The following is a 21,756-nucleotide window of genomic DNA, read 5'->3' as shown; positions in this document are numbered from 1 at the left end:
GAACTTGTACGTCACGCAGGTGGGCGAACTTGTACGTCACACAGGTGGACGAACTTGTATGTCACGCAGGTTGACGAACTTGTATGTCACGCAGGTGGACGAACTTTTACGCCAGGCAGGTGGACGAACTTGTACGTCAGGCAGGTGGACGAACTTGTACGTCACGCAGGTGGACGAACTTGTACGTCACGCAGGTTGACGAACTTGTATGTCACGCAGGTGGACGAACTTGTACGCCAGGCAGGTGGACGAACTTGTACGTCACGCAGGTGGACGAACTTGTACGTCAGGCAGGTGGACGAACTTGTACGTCACGCAGGTGGACGAACTTGTACGTCACGCAGGTGGGCGAACTTGTACGTCACACAGGTGGACGAACTTGTATGTCACGCAGGTTGACGAACTTGTATGTCACGCAGGTGGACGAACTTGTACGCCAGGCAGGTGGACGAACTTGTACGTCACGCAGGTGGACGAACTTGTACGTCACGCAGGTGGACGAACTTGTACGTCACGCAGGTGGACGAACTTGTACGTCACGCAGGTGGACGAACTTGTATGTCACGCTGGTGGGCGAACTTGTACGTCAGGCAGGTGGACGAACTTGTACGTCACGCAGGTGGACGAACTTGTATGTCACGCAGGTGGGCGAACTTGTACGTCACACAGGTGGACGAACTTGTATGTCACGCAGGTTGACGAACTTGTATGTCACGCAGGTGGACGAACTTGTACGCCAGGCAGGTGGACGAACTTGTACGTCACGCAGGTGGACGAACTTGTACGTCAGGCAGGTGAACGAACTTGTATGTCACGCAGGTGGACGAACTTGTACGTCAGGCAGGTGAACGAACTTGTATGTCACGCAGGTGGGCGAACTTGTACGTCAGGCAGGTGGACGAACTTGTACGTCAGGCAGGTGAACGAACTTGTATGTCACGCAGGTGGACGAACTTGTACGTCAGGCAGGTGAACGAACTTGTATGTCACGCAGGTGGGCGAACTTGTACGTCAGGCAGGTTGACGAACTTGTACGTCAGGCAGGTGGACGACGTTACACATTCACATTTTCCATTGTTTGTCTCTTCCGTATATGGTAATTCAGTCGACCAGATAACCCCCTGTTGGTGAATTAAGTACATTTCCGATAACTACTCTGTATTATAGGGTTTGTTGTTGCGAGGATTCATTTATGGACCGATACAAGTCTGTTTAAGGCCCGTGTATCTTTCGGGAACATTCCGTGTGCAATCCGTAGATACCAGTATTCTTCCGCAGGAAAAAATCGTACACGGATTGCCCCGGCCTGAACTAGGATACTTCGGAACCAACAAGGATACTTCGGAACCAACAAGGATACTTCGGAACCAACAAAGATACTTTGGTACCTACACGGACATCACGGATGTTACACAGGGATACACGGATCGTACACAATTCAGTACGGACAATTTCTATCCGTGTATGCGGCGAAAAAAAATTAAACATGTTAATTTTTTTCCCGGACTTGCGTTGCCATGCAGGACGATCCCGGTTATCGCCGGATGCCAACATGGCTCTAACACGGTGGGTGATGACGGATTGCCACGGACTGTCGCGGATTGCCACGGACTGTCCCGGATTGTCACGGACTGTCGCGGATTGATGGTCCGTGTTGATCCGGTGCCTCATCCTTGAATGTGTGAAAGGGGCATAACCGAGACCAATCATTCAATCGTAGTTCAATCGCTATAAAAGTAAATTATGAAAATGTTAACAATAACCCTTATATACACGCATGTCCTATCACAGACACACTCACTTTATTTCTATAATTTGAGTATTTATGCACAAATCTGTATCATTATAATGACTTTGTCGTGACGTGTTCCCCAATGATAAAGCTGGTATTAGAAGTGGACCGCTATACTGACTTTGTCGTGACGTGTTCCCCAATGTTAACACTGGTGTTAGAGGCGGACCGCTACACTGACTTTGTCGTGACGTGTTCCCCAATGTTAAAACTGGTGTTAGAGGCGGACCGCTATACTGACTTTGTCGTGACGTGTTCCCCAATGTTAACACTGGTATTAGAGGTGGACCGCTATACTGACTTTGTCGTGACGTGTTCCCCAATGTTAACACTGGTGTTAGAGGTGGACCGCTATACTGACTTTGTCGTGACGTGTTCCCCAATGTTAACACTGGTGTTAGAGGCGGACCGCTATACTGACTTTGTCGTGACGTGTTCCCCAATGTTAACACTGGTGTTAGAGGTGGACCGCTATACTGACTTTGTCGTGACGTGATCCGCAATGTTAACACTGGTATTAGAGGTGGACCGCTATACTGACTTTGTCGTGACGTGTTCCCCAATGTTAACACTGGTGTTAGAGGCGGACCGCTATAATGACTTTGTCGCGACGTGTTCCCTAATGGTAACGCTGGTATAAGAGGCGGACCGCAATACTGACTTTGTCGTGACGTGTTCCCCAATGTTAACACTAGTGTTAGAGGTGGACCGCTACACTGACTTTGTCGTGACGTGTTCCCCAATATTAACACTGGTGTTAGAGGCGGACCGCTATACTGACTTTGTCGTGACGTGTTCCCCAATGTTAACACTGGTATAAGAGGCGGACTGCTATACTGACTTTGTCGTGACGTGTTCCCCAATGTTAACACTGTGTTAGAGGCGGACCGCTTTGCTGACTTTGTCGTGACGTGTTCCCCAATGTTAACACTGGTATAAGAGGCGGACTGCTACACTGACTTTGTCGTGACGTGTTCCCCAATGTTAACACTGGTGTTAGAGGCAGACCGCTATACTGACTTTGTCGTGATGTGTTTCCCCAATGTTAACACTGGTGTTAGAGGCGGACCGCTACACTGACTTTGTCGTGACGTGTTCCCCAATGTTAACACTGGTGTTAGAGGCAGACCGCTATACTGACTTTGTCGTGATGTGTTCCCCAATGTTAACACTGGTGTTAGAGGCGGACCGCTATACTGACTTTGTAGTGACGTGTTCCCCAATGTTAACACTGGTGTTAGAGGCGGACAGCTATACTGACTTTGTAGTGACGTGTTCCCCAATGTAAACACTAGTGTTAGAGGCGGACAGCTATACTGACTTTGTAGTGACGTGTTCCCCAATGTTAACACTGGTGTTAGAGGCGGACAGCTGTACTGACTTTGTCGTGACGTGTTCCCCAATGTTAACACTGGTGTTAGATGCAGCCGCTATACTGACTTTGTCATGACATGTTCCCCAATGTTAACACTGGTGTTAGAGGCGGACCGCTATGCTAACTTTGTCGTGACGTGTTCCCCAATGTTAACACTGGTGTTAGAGGTGGACCGCTACACTGACTTTGTCGTGACGTGTTCCCCAATATTAACACTGGTGTTAGAGGTGGACCGCTATACTGACTTTGTCGTGACGTGTTCCCCAATGTTAACACTGGTGTTAGAGGCGGACCGCTACACTGACTTTGTCGTGACGTGTTCCCCAATGTTAACACTGGTGTTGTAGAGGCAGACCGCTATACTGACTTTGTCGTGACGTGTTCCCCAATGTTAACACTGGTGTTAGAGGCGGACCGCTACACTGACTTTGTCGTGACGTGTTCCCCAATGTTAACACTGGTGTTAGAGGCAGACCGCTATATTGACTTTGTCGTGACGTGTTCCCCTATGTTAACACTGGTGTTAGAGGCGGACCGCTATACTGACTTTGTGTGACGTGTTCCCCAATGTTAACACTGGTGTTAGAGGCGGACCGCTATACTGACTTTGTGGTGACGTGTTCCCCAATGTTAACACTGGTGTTAGAGGCGGACAGCTATACTGACTTTGTCGTGACGTGATCCCCAATGTTAACACTGGTGTTAGAGGCGGACCGCTATACTGACTTTGTCGTGACGTGATCCCCAATGTTAACACTGGTGTTAGAGGCTGGACCGCTATGCTGACTTTGTCGTGACGTGTTCCCCAATGTTAACACTGGTGTTAGAGGCGGACCCCTATGCTTACTTTGTCGTGACTTTGTACGTGTTCCCCAATGTTAACACTGGTGTTAGAGGCGGACCGCTACACTGACTTTGTCGTGACGTGTTCCCCAATGTTAACACTGGTGTTAGAGGCGGACCGCTATACTGACTTTGTCGTGACGTGATCCCCAATGTTAACACTGGTGTTAGAGGCGGACCGCTATACTGACTTTGTCGTGACGTGTTCCCCAATGTTAACACTGGTGTTAGAGGCGGACCGCTATACTGACTTTGTAGTGACGTGTTCCCCAATGTTAACACTGGTGTTAGAGGCGGACCGCTATACTGACTTTGTAGTGACGTGTTCCCCAATGTTAACACTGGTGTTAGAGGCGGACCGCTATACTGACTTTGTCGTGACGTGTTCCCCCAATGTTAACACTGGTGTTAGAGGTGGACCGACCGCTACACTGACTTTGTCGTGACGTGTTCCCCAATGTTAACACTGGTGTTAGAGGCGGACCGCTATAACTGACTTTGTCGTGACGTGTTCCCCAATGTTAACACTGGTGTTAGAGGCAGACTGCTATACTGACTTTGTCGTGACGTGTCCCAATGTTAACCCTATGTTACGTGATCCCCAATGTTAACACTGGTGTTAGAGGCGGACCGCTATACATGACTTTGTCGTGACGTGTTCCCCAATGTTAACACTGGTGTTAGAGGCGGACCGCTATACTGACTTTGTCGTGACGTGTTCCCCAATGTTAACACTGGTGTTAGAGGCGGACCCGCTATACTGACTTTGTCGTGACGTGTTCCCCAATGTTAACACTGGTGTTAGAGGCGGACCGCTATACTGACTTTGTCGTGACGTGTGATCCCCAATGTTAACACTGGTGTTAGAGGCGGACGTGTATGTTAGAGGCTGACTTTGTCGTGACGTGTTCCCCAATGTTAACACTGGTGTTAGAGGCGGACCCTATACTGACTTTGTCGTGACGTGTTCCCCAATGTTAACACTGGTGTTAGAGGCGGACCGCTATACTGACTTTGTCGTGACGTGTTCCCCAATGTTAACACTGGTGTGTTAGAGGCGGACCGCTATACTGACTTTGTCGTGACGTGTTCCCCAATGTTAACACTGGTGTTAGAGGCGGACCGCTATACTTGACTTTGTCGTGACGTGTTCCCCAATGTTAACACTGGTTATTAGAGGCGGACCGCTATACTGACTTTGTCGTGACTGTGTTCCCCAATGTTAACACTGGTGTTAGAGGCGGACCGCTATACTGACTTTGTCGTAGTACCGAGTTCCCCAATGTTAACACCGTGTGTTAGAGGCGGACCGCTATACTGACTTTGTCGTGACGTATTCCCCAATGTTAACCACTGGTGTTTAGAGGTGGAACCGCTACACTGACTTTGTCGTGACGTGTTCCCAATGTTAACAACTGGTGTTAGAGGGGACCGCTTAACTGGACTTTGTTTTCGTGACGTGTTCCCATAACATGGTGTTGAGGGGACGCTATTAACTGACTTTGTCGTGACGTGATCCCCAATGTTTAACACTGGTGTTATAGGCGGACCGCTATACTGACTTTGTCGTGACGTGTTCCCCAATGTTAACACCGGTGTTAGAGGGACACGCTATATGACTTGACCGTCGTTCCCAATAACATGGTTTACTGACTTTGTCGTGACGTGGTTCCCGCAATGTTAACACCCGGTGTTAGAGGTGGACCGCTATACTGACTTTGTCGTGACGTGTTCCCCAATGTTAACACTGGTGTTAGAGGCGGACCGCACATACTGACTTTGTCGTGACGTGTTCCCCCAATGTTAACACTGGTGTTTGAGGCGGACCGCTATACTGACTTTGTCGTGACGTGTTCCCCAAATGTTAAAACTGGTGTTAGAGGCGGACCGCTATACTGACTTTGTCGTGACGTGTTCCCCAATGTTAACACTGGTGTTAGAGGCGGACCGCTATACTGACTTTGTAGTGACGTGTTCCCCAATGTTAACACTGGTGTTAGAGGCGGACCGCTATACTGACTTTGTCGTGACGTGTTCCCCAATGTTAACACTGGTGTTAGAGACGGACCGCTATACTGACTTTGTCGTGACGTGTTCCCCAATGTTAACACTGGTATTAGAGGCGGACCGCTATACTGACTTTGTCGTGACGTAGTTCCAATGTTAACACTGGTGTTAGAGGCGGACCGCTATACTGACTTTGTCGTGACGTGTTCCCCAATGTTAACACTGGTGTTAGAGGCGGACCGCTATACTGACTTTGTCTTTGTCGTGAGTGACGCTATACGACTTTTTACTGATCCCCAATGTTAACACTGGTGTAAGAGGCGGACCGCTATACTGACTTTGTCGTGACCGCGTTCCCCAATGTTAACACTGGTGTTAGAGGCGGACCGCTATACTGACTTTGTCGTGACGTTGTTCCCCAATGTTAACACTGGTGTGTTAGAGGCGGACCGCTATACTGACTTTGTCGTGACGTGTTCCCCAATGTTAACACTGGTGTTAGAGGCGGGACCGCTATACTGACTTTGTCGTGACGCGTTCCCCAATGTTTAACACTGGTGTGTAGAGGCGGACCGCTATACTGACTTTGTCGTGACGTCGTTCCCCAATGTTAACACTGGTGTTAGAGGCGGACCGCTATACTGACTTTGTCGTGACGTGTTCCCCAATGTTAACACTGGTGTTAGAGGCGGACCGCTATACTGACTTTGTCGTGACGTGTTCCCCAATGTTAACACTGGTGTTAGAGGCGGACCGCTATACTGACTTTGTCGTGACGTGTTCCCCAATGTTAACACTGGTGTTAGAGGCGGACCACTATACTGACTTTGTCGTGACGCGTGTTCCCCAATGTTAACACTGGTATTAAGAGGCGGACCGCTATACTGACTTTGTCGTGACGTGTTCCCCAATGTTAACACTGGTGTTAGAGGCGGACCGCTATACTGACTTTGTCGTGACGTGTTCCCCAATGTTAACACTGGTGTTAGAGGCGGACCGCTATACTGACTTTGTCGTGACGTGTTCCCAATGTTAACACTGGTGTTAGAGGCGGACCGCTATACTGACTTTGTCGTGACGTGTTCCCCAATGTTAAACACTGGTGTTAGAGGCGGACCGCTATACTGACTTTGTCGTGACGTGTTCCCCAATGTTAAACACTGGTGTTAGAGGCGGACCGCTATACTGACTTTGTCGTGACGTGTCCCCAATGTTAACACTGGTATAAGAGGCGGACCGCTAACTACTGACTTTGTCGTGACGTGTTCCCCAATGTTAACACTGGTATAAGAGGCGGACCGCTATACTGACTTTGTCGTGACGTGTTCCCCAATGTTAACACTGGTGTTAGAGGCGGACCGCTATACTGACTTTGTCGTGACGTGATCCCCAATGTTAACACTGGTGTTAGAGGCGGACCGCTATACTGACTTTGTCGTGACGTGTTCCCCAATGTTAACACTGGTGTTAAGAGGCGGACAGCTATACTGACTTTGTCGTGACGTGTTCCCCAATGTTAACACTGGTGTTAGATGCAGCCGCTATACTGACTTTGTCATGACATGTTCCCCAATGTTAACACTGGTGTTAGAGGCGGACCGCTATGCTGACTTTGTCGTGACGTGTTCCCCAATGTTAACACTGGTGTTAGAGGCGGACCGCTATACTGACTTTGTCGTGACGTGTTCCCCAATGTTAACACTGGTGTAAGAGGCGGACCGCTATACTGACTTTGTCGTGACGTGTTCCCCAATGTTAACACTGGTGTTAGAGGCGGACCGCTATACTGACTTTGTCGTGACGTGTTCCCCAATGTTAACACCGGTGTTAGAGGCGGACCGCTATACTGACTTTGTCGTGACGTGTTCCCCAATGTTAACACTGGTGTTAGAGGCGGACCGCTATACTGACTTTGTCGTGACGTGTTCCCCAATGTTAACACTGGTGTTAGAGGCGGACCGCTATACTGACTTTGTCGTGACGTGTTCCCCAATGTTAACACTGGTGTTAGAGGCGGACCGCTATACTGACTTTGTCGTGACGTGTTCCCCAATGTTAACACTGGTGTTAGAGGCGGACCGCTATACTGACTTTTGTCGTGACGCGTTCCCCAATGTTAACACTGGTGTTAGATGCGGACCGCTATACTGACTTTGTCGTGACGTGTTCCCCAATGTTAACGCTGGTATAAGAGGTGGACCGCTATACTGACTTTGTCGTGATGTGTTCCCCAATGTTAACACTGGTGTTAGAGGCGGACCGCTATACTGACTTTGTCGTGACGTGTTTCCCAATGTTAACACTGGTGTTAGAGGCGGACCGCTATACTGACTTTGTCGTGACGTGTTCCCCAATGTTAACACTGGTGTTAGAGGCGGACCGCTATACTGACTTTGTCGTGACGTGTTCCCCAATGTTAACACTGGTGTTAGAGGCGGACCGCTATACTGACTTTGTCGTGACTTCGCTAACTGACTTTGTCTGACTGTTCACCATTAAAACTTCTCTACAGAATGCTATTGTCGTGACTGTTAAACAATGTTAAACTTCTGGAATTAGAGTCGGACCGCTATACTGACTCACACCATTAAACTTCTCTACAGCTATATATGACTTTGTCGTGATAACTGATTCTCACACCATTAAACTTCTCTACAGAATGACTTTGTCGATAACTGATTCTCACACCATTAAACTTCTCTACAGAATGCTATTGTCTGATAACTGTTAGAGGCGGACCGCTATTCTCTGATAACTTTGTCTGACACCATTAAACTTCTCTTAAACCGCTATTGTCGGATAACTGATTCTCACACCATTAAACTTTCTACGGACCGCTAACTGCTATTGTCGGATAACTGATTCTCACACCATTAAACTTCTCTACAGAATGCTATTGTCGTGATAACTGATTCTCACACCATTAAACTTCTCTACAGAATGCTATTGTCGATAACTGACTTTTCTCACACCATTAAACTTCTCTACAGAATGCTATTGTCGATAACTGATTGGATAACTGGTTTCTCACACCTATTAAACTTGACGTGTTCTACAAGAATGCTATTGTCGGATAACTGATTCTCACACCATTAAACTTCTCTACAGAATGCTAGCTATAACTGCTTCTGTTGTGACCATTAAACTTCTTACACTGATTAGAGGCGGACCGCTATAACTGATTCTCACCATTAAACTTCTCTACAGAAACTGACTATTGTCGGATAACTGATTTCACACCATTAAACTTCTTAGAACAGAATGCTATTGTCGGATAACTGATTCTCACACCATTAAACTTCTCTACAGAATGCTATTGTCGGATAACTGATTCTCACACTCTACATGGAATGCTATTGTCATTGATTCTCACACCAATGTTAAACTTCTCTACAGAATGCTATTGTCGGATAACTGATTCTCACACCAGAATAAACGTTCTCACACCAGAATCTCTATTGCTATTGTCGGATAACTGACTTTTCTCACACCATTAAACTTCTCTACAGACTGCTATTGTCGGAATGACTATTTCTCACACCATGTTAAACACTGATTCTCACACCATTAAACTTCTCTACAGAATTACTTGTCGGATACAAATGCTATTGTCTGATAACTGATTCTATTGTCACTGATTCTCACCATTAAACTTCTCTACAGAATGCTATTGTCTGATAACTGATTAAACTTCTCTACAGAATGCTATTGTCGGATAACTGATTCTCACACCATTAAACTTCTCTACAGAATGCTATTGTCGGATAACTGATTCTCACACCATTAAACTTCTCTACAGAATGCTATTGTCGGATAACTGATTCTCACACCATTAAACTTCTCTACAGAATGCTATTGTCGGATAACTGATTCTCACACCATTAAACTTCTCTACAGAATGCTATTGTCGGATAACTGATTCTCACACCATTAAACTTCTCTACAGAATGCTATTGTCGGATAACTGACTTTTCTCACACCATTAAACTTCTCTACAGAATGCTATTGTCGGATAACTGATTCTCACACCATTAAACTTCTCTACAGAATGCTATTGTCGGATAACTGATTCTCACACCATTAAACTTCTCTACAGAATGCTATTGTCGGATAACTGATTCTCACACCATTAAACTTCTCTACAGCTATGCTATTGTCTGACTAACTGATTCTCACACCATTAAACTTCTCTACAGAATGCTATTGTCGGATAACTGATTCTCACACCATTAACTTCTCTACAGAATGCTATTGTCGGATAACTGATTCTCACACCATTAAACTTCTCTACAGAATGCTATTGTCGGATAACTGATTCTCACACCATTAAACTTCTCTACAGAATCCTATTGTCGGATAACTGATTCTCACACCATTAAACTTCTCTACAGAATGCTATTGTCTGATAACTGATTCTCACACCATTAAACTTCTCTACAGAATACTATTGTCGGATAACTGATTCTCACACCATTAAACTTCTCTACAGAATGCTATTGTCTGATAACTGATTCTCACACCATTAAACTTCTCTACAGAATGCTATTGTCGGATAACTGATTCTCACACCATTAAACTTCTCTACAGAATGCTATTGTCGGATAACTGATTCTCACACCATTAAACTTCTCTACAGAATGCTATTGTCGGATAACTGATTCTCACACCATTAAACTTCTCTACAGAATGCTATTGTCTGATAACTGATTCTCACACCATTAAACTTCTCTACAGAATGCTATTGTCGGATAACTGATTCTCACACCATTAAACTTCTCTACAGAATGCTGATAACTGATTCTGATCACCATTAAACTTCTCTACAGAATGCTATTGTCGGATAACTGATTCTCACACCATTAAACTTCTCTACAGAATGCTATTGTCGGATAACTGATTCTCACACCATTAAACTTCTCTACAGAATGCTATTGTCGGATAACTGATTCTCACACCATTATTTCATTACAGAACAGAATGCTATTGTCGGATATAACTGATTCTCACACCATTAAACTTCTCTACAGAATGCTATTGTCGGATAACTGATTCTCACACCATTAAACTTCTCTACAGAATCTCTACTATTGTTCTATTGTCGGATAACTGATTCTCACACCATTAAACTTCTCTACAGAATGCTATTGTCGGATAAACTGATTCTCACACCATTAAATTTTCTCTACACCATTAAATGCTATCTCTACTGATTGTCGGATAACTGATTCTCACACCATTAAACTTCTCTACAGAATGCTATTGGTCTGATAACTGATTCTCACACCATTAAACTTTCTCTACAGAATGCTATTGTCGGATAACTGATTCTCACACCATTAAACTTCTCTACAGAATGCTATTGTCTGATAACTGATTCTCACACCATTAAACTTCTCTACAGAATACTATTGTCGGATAACTGATTCTCACACCATTAAACTTCTCTACAGAATGCTATTGTCTGATAACTGATTCTCACACCATTAAACTTCTCTACAGAATGCTATTGTCTGATAACTGATTCTCACACCATTAAACTTCTCTACAGAATGCTATTGTCGGATAACTGATTCTCACACCATTAAACTTCTCTACAGAATGCTATTGTCGGATAACTGATTCTCACACCATTAAACTTCTTCTCTACAGAATGCTATTGTCGGATAACTGATTCTCACACCATTAAACTTCTCTACAGAATGCTATTGTCTGATAACTGATTCTCACACCATTAAACTTCTCTACAGAATGCTATTGTCGGATAACTGATTCTCACACCATTAAACTTCTCTACAGAATGCTATTGTCTGATAACTGATTCTCACACCATTAAACTTCTCTACAGAATGCTATTGTCGGATAACTGATTCTCACACCATTAAACTTCTCTACAGAATACTATTGTCGGATAACTGATTCTCACACCATTAAACTTCTCTACAGAATGCTATTGTCGGATAACTGATTCTCACACCATTAAACTTCCCTACAGAATGCTATTGTCTGATAACTGCTTCTCACACCATTAAACTTCTCTACAGAATGCTATTGTCGGATTAACTTGATTCTCACAGAGCATTATACTTCTCTACAGAATGCTATTGTCGACTGATTCTCAGAATTAAACTACTACTACAGAAAGCTAAAGACGGAAAACAGATTCTCACACCAATAAACTTCTCAACAGACTGCTATAGTCGGATAACAGAATCTCACCCCATGTAAACTTTCTCTACAGAATGGCAATTGTCTGATAACTTGATTCTCCACACCAATAACACTTCTCTACAGAATGCTATACTGTCGGATAACTGATTCAAACTACACCATTAAACTTCTCTAAAACAGAATGCTATTGTCTGATAACTGATTCTCACACCATTAAACTTCTCTACAGAATGCTATTGTCGGATAACTGATTCTCACACCATTAAACTTCTCTACAGAATGCTATTGTCGGATAACGTGATTCTCACACCATTAAACTTCTCTACAGAATGCTATTGCTCGGATAACTGATTCTCACACCATTAAACTCCTCTACAGAAGTTCTATTGTCTGATAACTGATTCTCACACCATTAAACTTCTCTACAGAATGCTATTGTCGGATAACTGATTCTCACACCATTAAACTTCTCTACAGAATGCTATTGTCGGATAACTGATTCTCACACCATTAAACTTCTCTACAGAATGCTATTGTCGGATAAACTGATTCTCACACCAGATTAAACTTCTCTACAGAAATGCTATTGTCGGATAACTGATTCTCACACCATTAAACTTCTCTACAGAATGCTATTGTCGGATTTAACTGATTCTCACACCATTAAAACTTCTCTACAGAATGCTATTGTCCGGATAACTGATTCTCACACCATTAAACTTCTCTACTAGAATGCTATTGTCGGATAACTGATTCTCACACCATTAAACTTCTCTACAGAATGCTATTGTCGGATAACTGATTCTCACACCATTAAACTTCTCTACAGAATGCTATTGTCGGATAAATGATTCTCACACCATTAAACTTCTCTACAGAATGCTATTGTCGGATAACTGATTCTCACACCATTAAACTTCTCTACAGAATGCTATTGTCGGATAACTGATTCTCACACCATTGAACTTCTCTACAGAATGCTATTGTCGGATAACTGATTCCTCACACGACCATTAAACTTCTCTACAGAATGCTATTGTCGGATAACTGATTCTCACACACCATTAAACTTCTCTACAGAATGCTATAGTCGGATAACTGATTCTCACCACCATTAAACTTCTCTACAGAATGCTATTGTCTGATAACTGATTCTCACACCATTAAACTTCTCTACAGAATGCTATTGTCGGATAACTGATTCTCACAACCATTAAACTTCTCTACAGAATGCTATTGTCGGATAACTGATTCTCACACCATTAAACTTCTCTACAGAATGCTATTGTCGGATAACTGATTCTCACACCATTAAACTTCTCTACAGTATACTTATTGTCTGATAACTGATTCTCACACCATTAAACTTCTCTACAGAATGCTATTGTCTGATAACTGATTCTCACACCATTAAACTTCTCTACAGAATGCTAATGTTCGGATAACTGATTCTCACACCAGTAAACTTCTCTACAGAAACCTATTGTCGGATAACTGATTCTCACACCATTAAACTTCTCTACAGAATGCTATTGTCGATAACTGATTCTCACACCATTAAACTTCTCTACAGAATGCTATTGTCTGATAACTGATTCTCACACCATTAAACTTCTCTACAGAATGCTATTGTCTGATAACTGATTCTCACACACACCATTAAACTTCTCTACAGAATGCTATTTGTCGATAACTGATTCTCACACCATTAAACTTCTCTACAGAATGCCAATTGGTCGGATTAACTGATTTCTCAACACCAATAAACTTCTCTACAGAAATGCTATTGTCTGAATAACTTATTCACACACCATGTAAAAACTTCTCTACAAGAAATGCTATTGTCGGATAAACTGATTCTCACACCATTAAACTTCTCTACAGAATGCTATTGTCGGATAACTGATTCTCACACCATTAAACTTCTCTACAGAATGCTAATGAGTCGAATAACTGATTCTCACACCATTAAACTTCTCTACAGAATGCTATTGGTCTGATAACTGATTCTCATACACCATAAAACTTCTCTACAGAATGCTATTTGTCGGATAACTGATGTCTTCACACCATTAAAATTCTCTAACAGAATGCTATTGTCGGATAACTGATTTCACACATCCAGTAAAACTTCTCTACAGAATGCTAAATGTCGGATAACAGATTCTCACACCATAAAACTTCTCTACAGAATGCCTATTGTCGTATAACTGATTCTCACACCATTAAACTTCTCTACAGAATGCTATTGTCGGATAACTGATTCTCACACCATTAAACTTCTCTACAGAATGCTATTGTCTGATAACTGATTCTCACACCATTAAACTTCTCTACAGAATGCTATTGTCGGATAACTGATTCTCACACCATTAAACTTCTCTACAGAATGCTATTGTCGGATAACTGATTCTCACACCATTAAACTTCTCTACAGAATGCTATTGTCGGATAACTGATTCTCACACCATTAAACTTCTCTACAGAATGCTATTGTCGGATAACTGATTCTCACACCATTAAACTTCTCTACAGAATGCTATTGTCGGATAACTGATTCTCACACCATTAAACTTCTCTACAGAATGCTATTGTCGGATAACTGATTCTCACACCATTAAACTTCTCTACAGAATGCTATTGTCGGATAACTGATTCTCACACCATTAAACTTCTCTACAGAATGCTATTGTCGGATAACTGATTCTCACACCATTAAACTTCTCTACAGAATGCTATTGTCGGATAACTGATTCTCACACCATTAAACTTCTCTACAGAATGCTATTGTCGGATAACTGATTCTCACACCATTAAACTTCTCTACAGAATGCTATTGTCGGATAACTGATTCTCACACCATTAAACTTCTCTACAGAATGCTATTGTCGGATAACTGATTCTCACACCATTAAACTTCTCTACAGAATGCTATTGTCGGATAACTGATTCTCACACCATTAAACTTCTCTACAGAATGCTATTGTCGGATAACTGATTCTCACACCATTAAACTTCTCTACAGAATGCTATTGTCGGATAACTGATTCTCACACCATTAAACTTCTCTACAGAATGCTATTGTCGGATAACTGATTCTCACACCATTAAACTTCTCTACAGAATGCTATTGTCGGATAACTGATTCTCACACCATTAAACTTCTCTACAGAATGCTATTGTCGGATAACTGATTCTCACACCATTAAACTTCTCTACAGAATGCTATTGTCGGATAACTGATTCTCACACCATTAAACTTCTCTACAGAATGCTATTGTCGGATAACTGATTCTCACACCATTAAACTTCTCTACAGAATGCTATTGTCGGATAACTGATTCTCACACCATTAAACTTCTCTACAGAATGCTATTGTCGGATAACTGATTCTCACACCATTAAACTTCTCTACAGAATGCTATTGTCGGATAACTGATTCTCACACCATTAAACTTCTCTACAGAATGCTATTGTCTGATAACTGATTCTCACACCATTAAACTTCTCTACAGAATGCTATTGTCGGATAACTGATTCTCACACCATTAAACTTCTCTACAGAATGCTATTGTCGGATAACTGATTCTCACACCATTAAACTTCTCTACAGAATGCTATTGTCGGATAACTGATTCTCACACCATTAAACTTCTCTACAGAATGCTATTGTCGGATAACTGATTCTCACACCATTAAACTTCTCTACAGAATGCTATTGTCTGATAACTGATTCTCACACCATTAAACTTCTCTACAGAATGCTATTGTCTGATAACTGATGGGTTATGTTAACACTGGTATAAGAGGCGGACAGGGTAAAGCTATACTGATAAGGGCGGATTTGTCGTGACGTGTTCCCCAATGTTAACACTGGTGTTAGAGGCGGACCGCTATACTGACTTTGTCGTGACGTGTTCCCCAATGTTAACACTGGTGTTAGAGGCGGACCGCTATACTGACTTTGTCGTGACGTGTTCCCCAATGTTAACACTGGTGTTAGAGGCGGACCGCTATACTGACTTTGTCGTGACGTGTTCCCCAATGTTAACACTGGTGTTAGAGGCGGACCGCTATACTGACTTTGTCGTGACGTGTTCCCCAATGTTAACACTGGTGTTAGAGGCGGACCGCTATACTGACTTTGTCGTGACGTGTTCCCCAATGTTAACACTGGTGTTAGAGGCGGACCGCTATACTGACTTTGTCGTGACGTGTTCCCCAATGTTAACACTGGTGTTAGAGGCGGACCGCTATACTGACTTTGTCGTGACGTGTTCCCCAATGTTAAACACTGGTGTTAGAGGCGGACCGCTATACTGACTTTGTAGTGACGTGTTCCCCAATGTTAACACTGGTGTTAGAGGCGGACCGCTATACTGACTTTGTCGTGACGTGTTCCCCAATGTTAACACTGGTGTGTTAGAGGCGGACCGCTATACTGACTTTGTCGTGACGTGTTCCCCAATGTTAACACTGGTGTTAGAGGCGGACCGCTATACTGACTTTGTCGTGACGTGTTCCCCAATGTTAACACTGGTGTTAGAGGCGGACCGCTATACTGACTTTGTCGTGACGTGTTCCCCAATGTTAACACTGGTGTTAGAGGCGGACCGCTATACTGACTTTGTCGTGACGTGTTCCCCAATGTTAACACTGGTGTTAGAGGCGGACCGCTATACTGACTTTGTCGTGACGTGTTCCCCAATGTTAACACTGGTGTTAGAGGCGGACCGCTATACTGACTTTGTCGTGACGTGTTCCCCAATGTTAACACTGGTGTTAGAGGCGGACCGCTATACTGACTTTGTCGTGACGTGTTCCCCAATGTTAACACTGGTGTTAGAGGCGGACCGCTATACTGACTTTGTCGTGACGTGTTCCCCAATGTTAACACTGGTGTTAGAGGCGGACCGCTATACTGACTTTGTCGTGACGTGTTCCCCAATGTTAACACTGGTGTTAGAGGCGGACCGCTATACTGACTTTGTCGTGACGTGTTCCCCAATGTTAACACTGGTGTTAAGAGGCGGACCGCTATACTGACTTTGTCGTGACGTGTTCCCCAATGTTAACACTGGTGTTAGAGGCGGACCGCTATACTGACTTTGTCGTGACGTGTTCCCCAATGTTAACACTGGTGTTAGAGGCGGACCGCTATACTGACTTTGTAGTGACGTGTTCCCCAATGTTAACACTGGTGTTAGAGGCGGACCGCTATACTGACTTTGTCGTGACGTGTTCCCCAATGTTAACACTGGTGTTAGAGGCGGACCGCTATACTGACTTTGTAGTGACGTGTTCCCCAATGTTAACACTGGTGTTAGAGGCGGACCGCTATACTGACTTTGTCGTGACGTGTTCCCCAATGTTAACACTGGTGTTAGAGGCGGACCGCTATACTGACTTTGTCGTGACGTGTTCCCCAATGTTAACACTGGTGTTAGAGGCGGACCGCTATACTGACTTTGTCGTGACGTGTTCCCCAATGTTAACACTGGTGTTAGAGGCGGACCGCTATACTGACTTTGTAGTGACGTGTTCCCCAATGTTAACACTGGTGTTAGAGGCGGACCGCTATACTGACTTTGTCGTGACGTGTTCCCCAATGTTAACACTGGTGTTAGAGGCGGACCGCTATACTGACTTTGTCGTGACGTGTTCCCCAATGTTAACACTGGTGTTAGAGGCGGACCGCTATACTGACTTTGTCGTGACGTGTTCCCCAATGTTAACACTGGTGTTAGAGGCGGACCGCTATACTGACTTTGTCGTGACGTGTTCCCCAATGTTAACACTGGTGTTAGAGGCGGACCGCTATACTGACTTTGTCGTGACGTGTTCCCCAATGTTAACACTGGTGTTAGAGGCGGACCGCTATACTGACTTTGTCGTGACGTGTTCCCCAATGTTAACACTGGTGTTAGAGGCGGACCGCTATACTGACTTTGTCGTGACGTGTTCCCCAATGTTAACACTGGTGTTAGAGGCGGACCGCTATACTGACTTTGTCGTGACGTGTTCCCCAATGTTAACACTGGTGTTAGAGGCGGACCGCTATACGATGACTTTGTCGTGACGTGTTCCCCAATGTTAACACTGGTGTTAGAGGCGGACCGCTATACTGACTTTGTCGTGACGTGTTCCCCAATGTTAACACTGGTATAGAGGCGGACCGCTATACTGACTTTGTCGTGACGTGTTCCCCAATGTTAACACTGGTGTTAGAGGCGGACCGCTATACTGACTTTGTCGTGACGTGTTCCCCAATGTTAACACTGGTGTTAGAGGCGGACCGCTATACTGACTTTGTCGTGACGTGTTCCCCAATGTTAACACTGGTGTTAGAGGCGGACCGCTATACTGACTTTGTCGTGACGTGTTCCCCAATGTTAACACTGGTGTTAAGAGGCGGACCGCTATACTGACTTTGTCGTGACGTGTTCCCCAATGTTAACACTGGTGTTAGAGGCGGACCGCTATACTGACTTTGTCGTGACGTGTTCCCCAATGTTAACACTGGTGTTAGAGGCGGACCGCTATACTGACTTTGTCGTGACGTGTTCCCCAATGTTAACACTGGTGTTAGAGGCGGACCGCTATACTGACTTTGTCGTGACGTGTTCCCCAATGTTAACACTGGTGTTAGAGGCGGACCGCTATACTGACTTTGTCGTGACGTGTTCCCCAATGTTAACACTGGTGTTAGAGGCGGACCGCTATACTGACTTTGTCGTGACGTGTTCCCCAATGTTAACACTGGTGTTAGAGGCGGACCGCTATACTGACTTTGTCGTGACGTGTTCCCCAATGTTAACACTGGTGTTAGAGGCGGACCGCTATACTGACTTTGTCGTGACGTGTTCCCCAATGTTAACACTGGTGTTAGAGGCGGACCGCTATATACTGACTTTGTCGTGACGTGTTCCCCAATGTTAACACTGGTGTTAGAGGCGGACCGCTATACTGACTTTGTCGTGACGTGTTCCCCAATGTTAACACTGGTGTTAGAGGCGGACCGCTATACTGACTTTGTCGTGACGTGTTCCCCAATGTTAACACTGGTGTTAGAGGCGGACCGCTATACTGACTTTGTCGTGACGTGTTCCCCAATGTTAACACTGGTGTTAGAGGCGGACCGCTATACTGACTTTGTCGTGACGTGTTCCCCAATGTTAACACTGGTGTTAGAGGCGGACCGCTATACTGACTTTGTCGTGACGTGTTCCCCAATGTTAACACTGGTGTTAGAGGCGGACCGCTATACTGACTTTGTCGTGACGTGTTCCCCAATGTTAACACTGGTGTTAGAGGCGGACCGCTATACTGACTTTGTCGTGACGTGTTCCCCCAATGTTAACACTGGTGTTAGAGGCGGACCGCTATACTGACTTTGTCGTGACGTGTTCCCCAATGTTAACACTGGTGTTAGAGGCGGACCGCTATACTGACTTTGTCGTGACGTGTTCCCCAATGTTAACACTGGTGTTAGAGGCGGACCGCTATACTGACTTTGTCGTGACGTGTTCCCCAATGTTAACACTGGTGTTAGAGGCGGACCGCTATACTGACTTTGTCGTGACGTGTTCCCCAATGTTAACACTGGTGTTAGAGGCGGACCGCTATACTGACTTTGTCGTGACGTGTTCCCCAATGTTAACACTGGTGTTAGAGGCGGACCGCTATACTGACTTTGTCGTGACGTGTTCCCCAATGTTAACACTGGTGTTAGAGGCGGACCGCTATACTGACTTTGTCGTGACGTGTTCCCCAATGTTAACACTGGTGTTAGAGGCGGACCGCTATACTGACTTTGTCGTGACGTGTTCCCCAATGTTAACACTGGTGTTAGAGGCGGACCGCTATACTGACTTTGTCGTGACGTGTTCCCCAATGTTAACACTGGTGTTAGAGGCGGACCGCTATACTGACTTTGTCGTGACGTGTTCCCCAATGTTAACACTGGTGTTAGAGGCGGACCGCTATACTGACTTTGTCGTGACGTGTTCCCCAATGTTAACACTGGTGTTAGAGGCGGACCGCTATACTGACTTTGTAGTGACGTGTTCCCCAATGTTAACACTGGTGTTAGAGGCGGACCGCTATACTGACTTTGTCGTGACGTGTTCCCCAATGTTAACACTGGTGTTAGAGGCGGACCGCTATACTGACTTTGTCGTGACGTGTTCCCCAATGTTAACACTGGTGTTAAGAGGCGGACCGCTATACTGACTTTGTCGTGACGTGTTCCCCAATGTTAACACTGGTGTTAGAGGCGGACCGCTATACTGACTTTGTCGTGACGTGTTCCCCAATGTTAACACTGGTGTTAGAGGCGGACCGCTATACTGACTTTGTCGTGACGTGTTCCCCAATGTTAACACTGGTGTTAGAGGCGGACCGCTATACTGACTTTGTCGTGACGTGTTCCCCAATGTTAACACTGGTGTTAGAGGCGGACCGCTATACTGACTTTGTCGTGACGTGTTCCCCAATGTTAACACTGGTGTTAGAGGCGGACCGCTATACTGACTTTGTCGTGACGTGTTCCCCAATGTTAACACTGGTGTTAGAGGCGGACCGCTATACTGACTTTGTCGTGACGTGTTCCCCAATGTTAACACTGGTGTTAGAGGCGGACCGCTATACTGACTTTGTCGTGACGTGTTCCCCAATGTTAACACTGGTGTTAGAGGCGGACCGCTATACTGACTTTGTCGTGACGTGTTCCCCAATGTTAACACTGGTGTTAGAGGCGGACCGCTATACTGACTTTGTCGTGACGTGTTCCCCAATGTTAACACTGGTGTTAGAGGCGGACCGCTATACTGACTTTGTCGTGACGTGTTCCCCAATGTTAACACTGGTGTTAGAGGCGGACCGCTATACTGACTTTGTCGTGACGTGTTCCCCAATGTTAACACTGGTGTTAGAGGCGGACCGCTATACTGACTTTGTCGTGACGTGTTCCCCAATGTTAACACTGGTGTTAGAGGCGGACCGCTATACTGACTTTGTCGTGACGTGTTCCCCAATGTTAACACTGGTGTTAGAGGCGGACCGCTATACTGACTTTGTCGTGACGTGTTCCCCAATGTTAACACTGGTGTTAGAGAGGCGGACCGCTATACTGACTTTGTCGTGACGTGTTCCCCAATGTTAACACTGGTGTTAGAGGCGGACCGCTATACTGACTTTGTCGTGACGTGTTTCCCCAATGTTAACACTGGTGTTAGAGGCGGACCGCTATACTGACTTTGTCGTGACGTGTTCCCAATGTTAACACTGGTGTTAGAGGCGGACCGCTATACTGACTTTGTCGTGACGTGTTCCCCAATGTTAACACTGGTGTTAGAGGCGGACCGCTATACTGACTTTGTCGTGACGTGTTCCCCAATGTTAACACTGGTGTTAGAGGCGGACCGCTATACTGACTTTGTCGTGACGTGTTCCCCAATGTTAACACTGGTGTTAGAGGCGGACCGCTATACTGACTTTGTCGTGACGTGTTCCCCAATGTTAACACTGGTGTTAGAGGCGGACCGCTATACTGACTTTGTCGTGACGTGTT

General features: G+C 44.9%; 1 protein-coding gene across 1 annotated transcript; it reads left to right on the top strand.

Moving 5' to 3' along the window:
- The first annotated feature begins 83 nt into the window (after positions 1 to 83).
- LOC138306583 (uncharacterized) lies at positions 84 to 848 on the top strand. The gene has a single exon (XM_069247021.1). The coding sequence runs from the start codon at positions 84 to 86 to the stop codon at positions 846 to 848; it is 765 nt and encodes a 254-aa protein (XP_069103122.1).
- Positions 849 to 21,756: the final 20,908 nt, after the last annotated feature.

The sequence above is a fragment of the Argopecten irradians genome, chromosome 13 (assembly GCF_041381155.1).
Source record: "Argopecten irradians isolate NY chromosome 13, Ai_NY, whole genome shotgun sequence".
NCBI lineage: Eukaryota > Metazoa > Mollusca > Bivalvia > Pectinida > Pectinidae > Argopecten > Argopecten irradians.
Note: the sequence above shows the minus strand (reverse complement) of the source record. Positions and strands in the feature narration are given on the sequence as shown.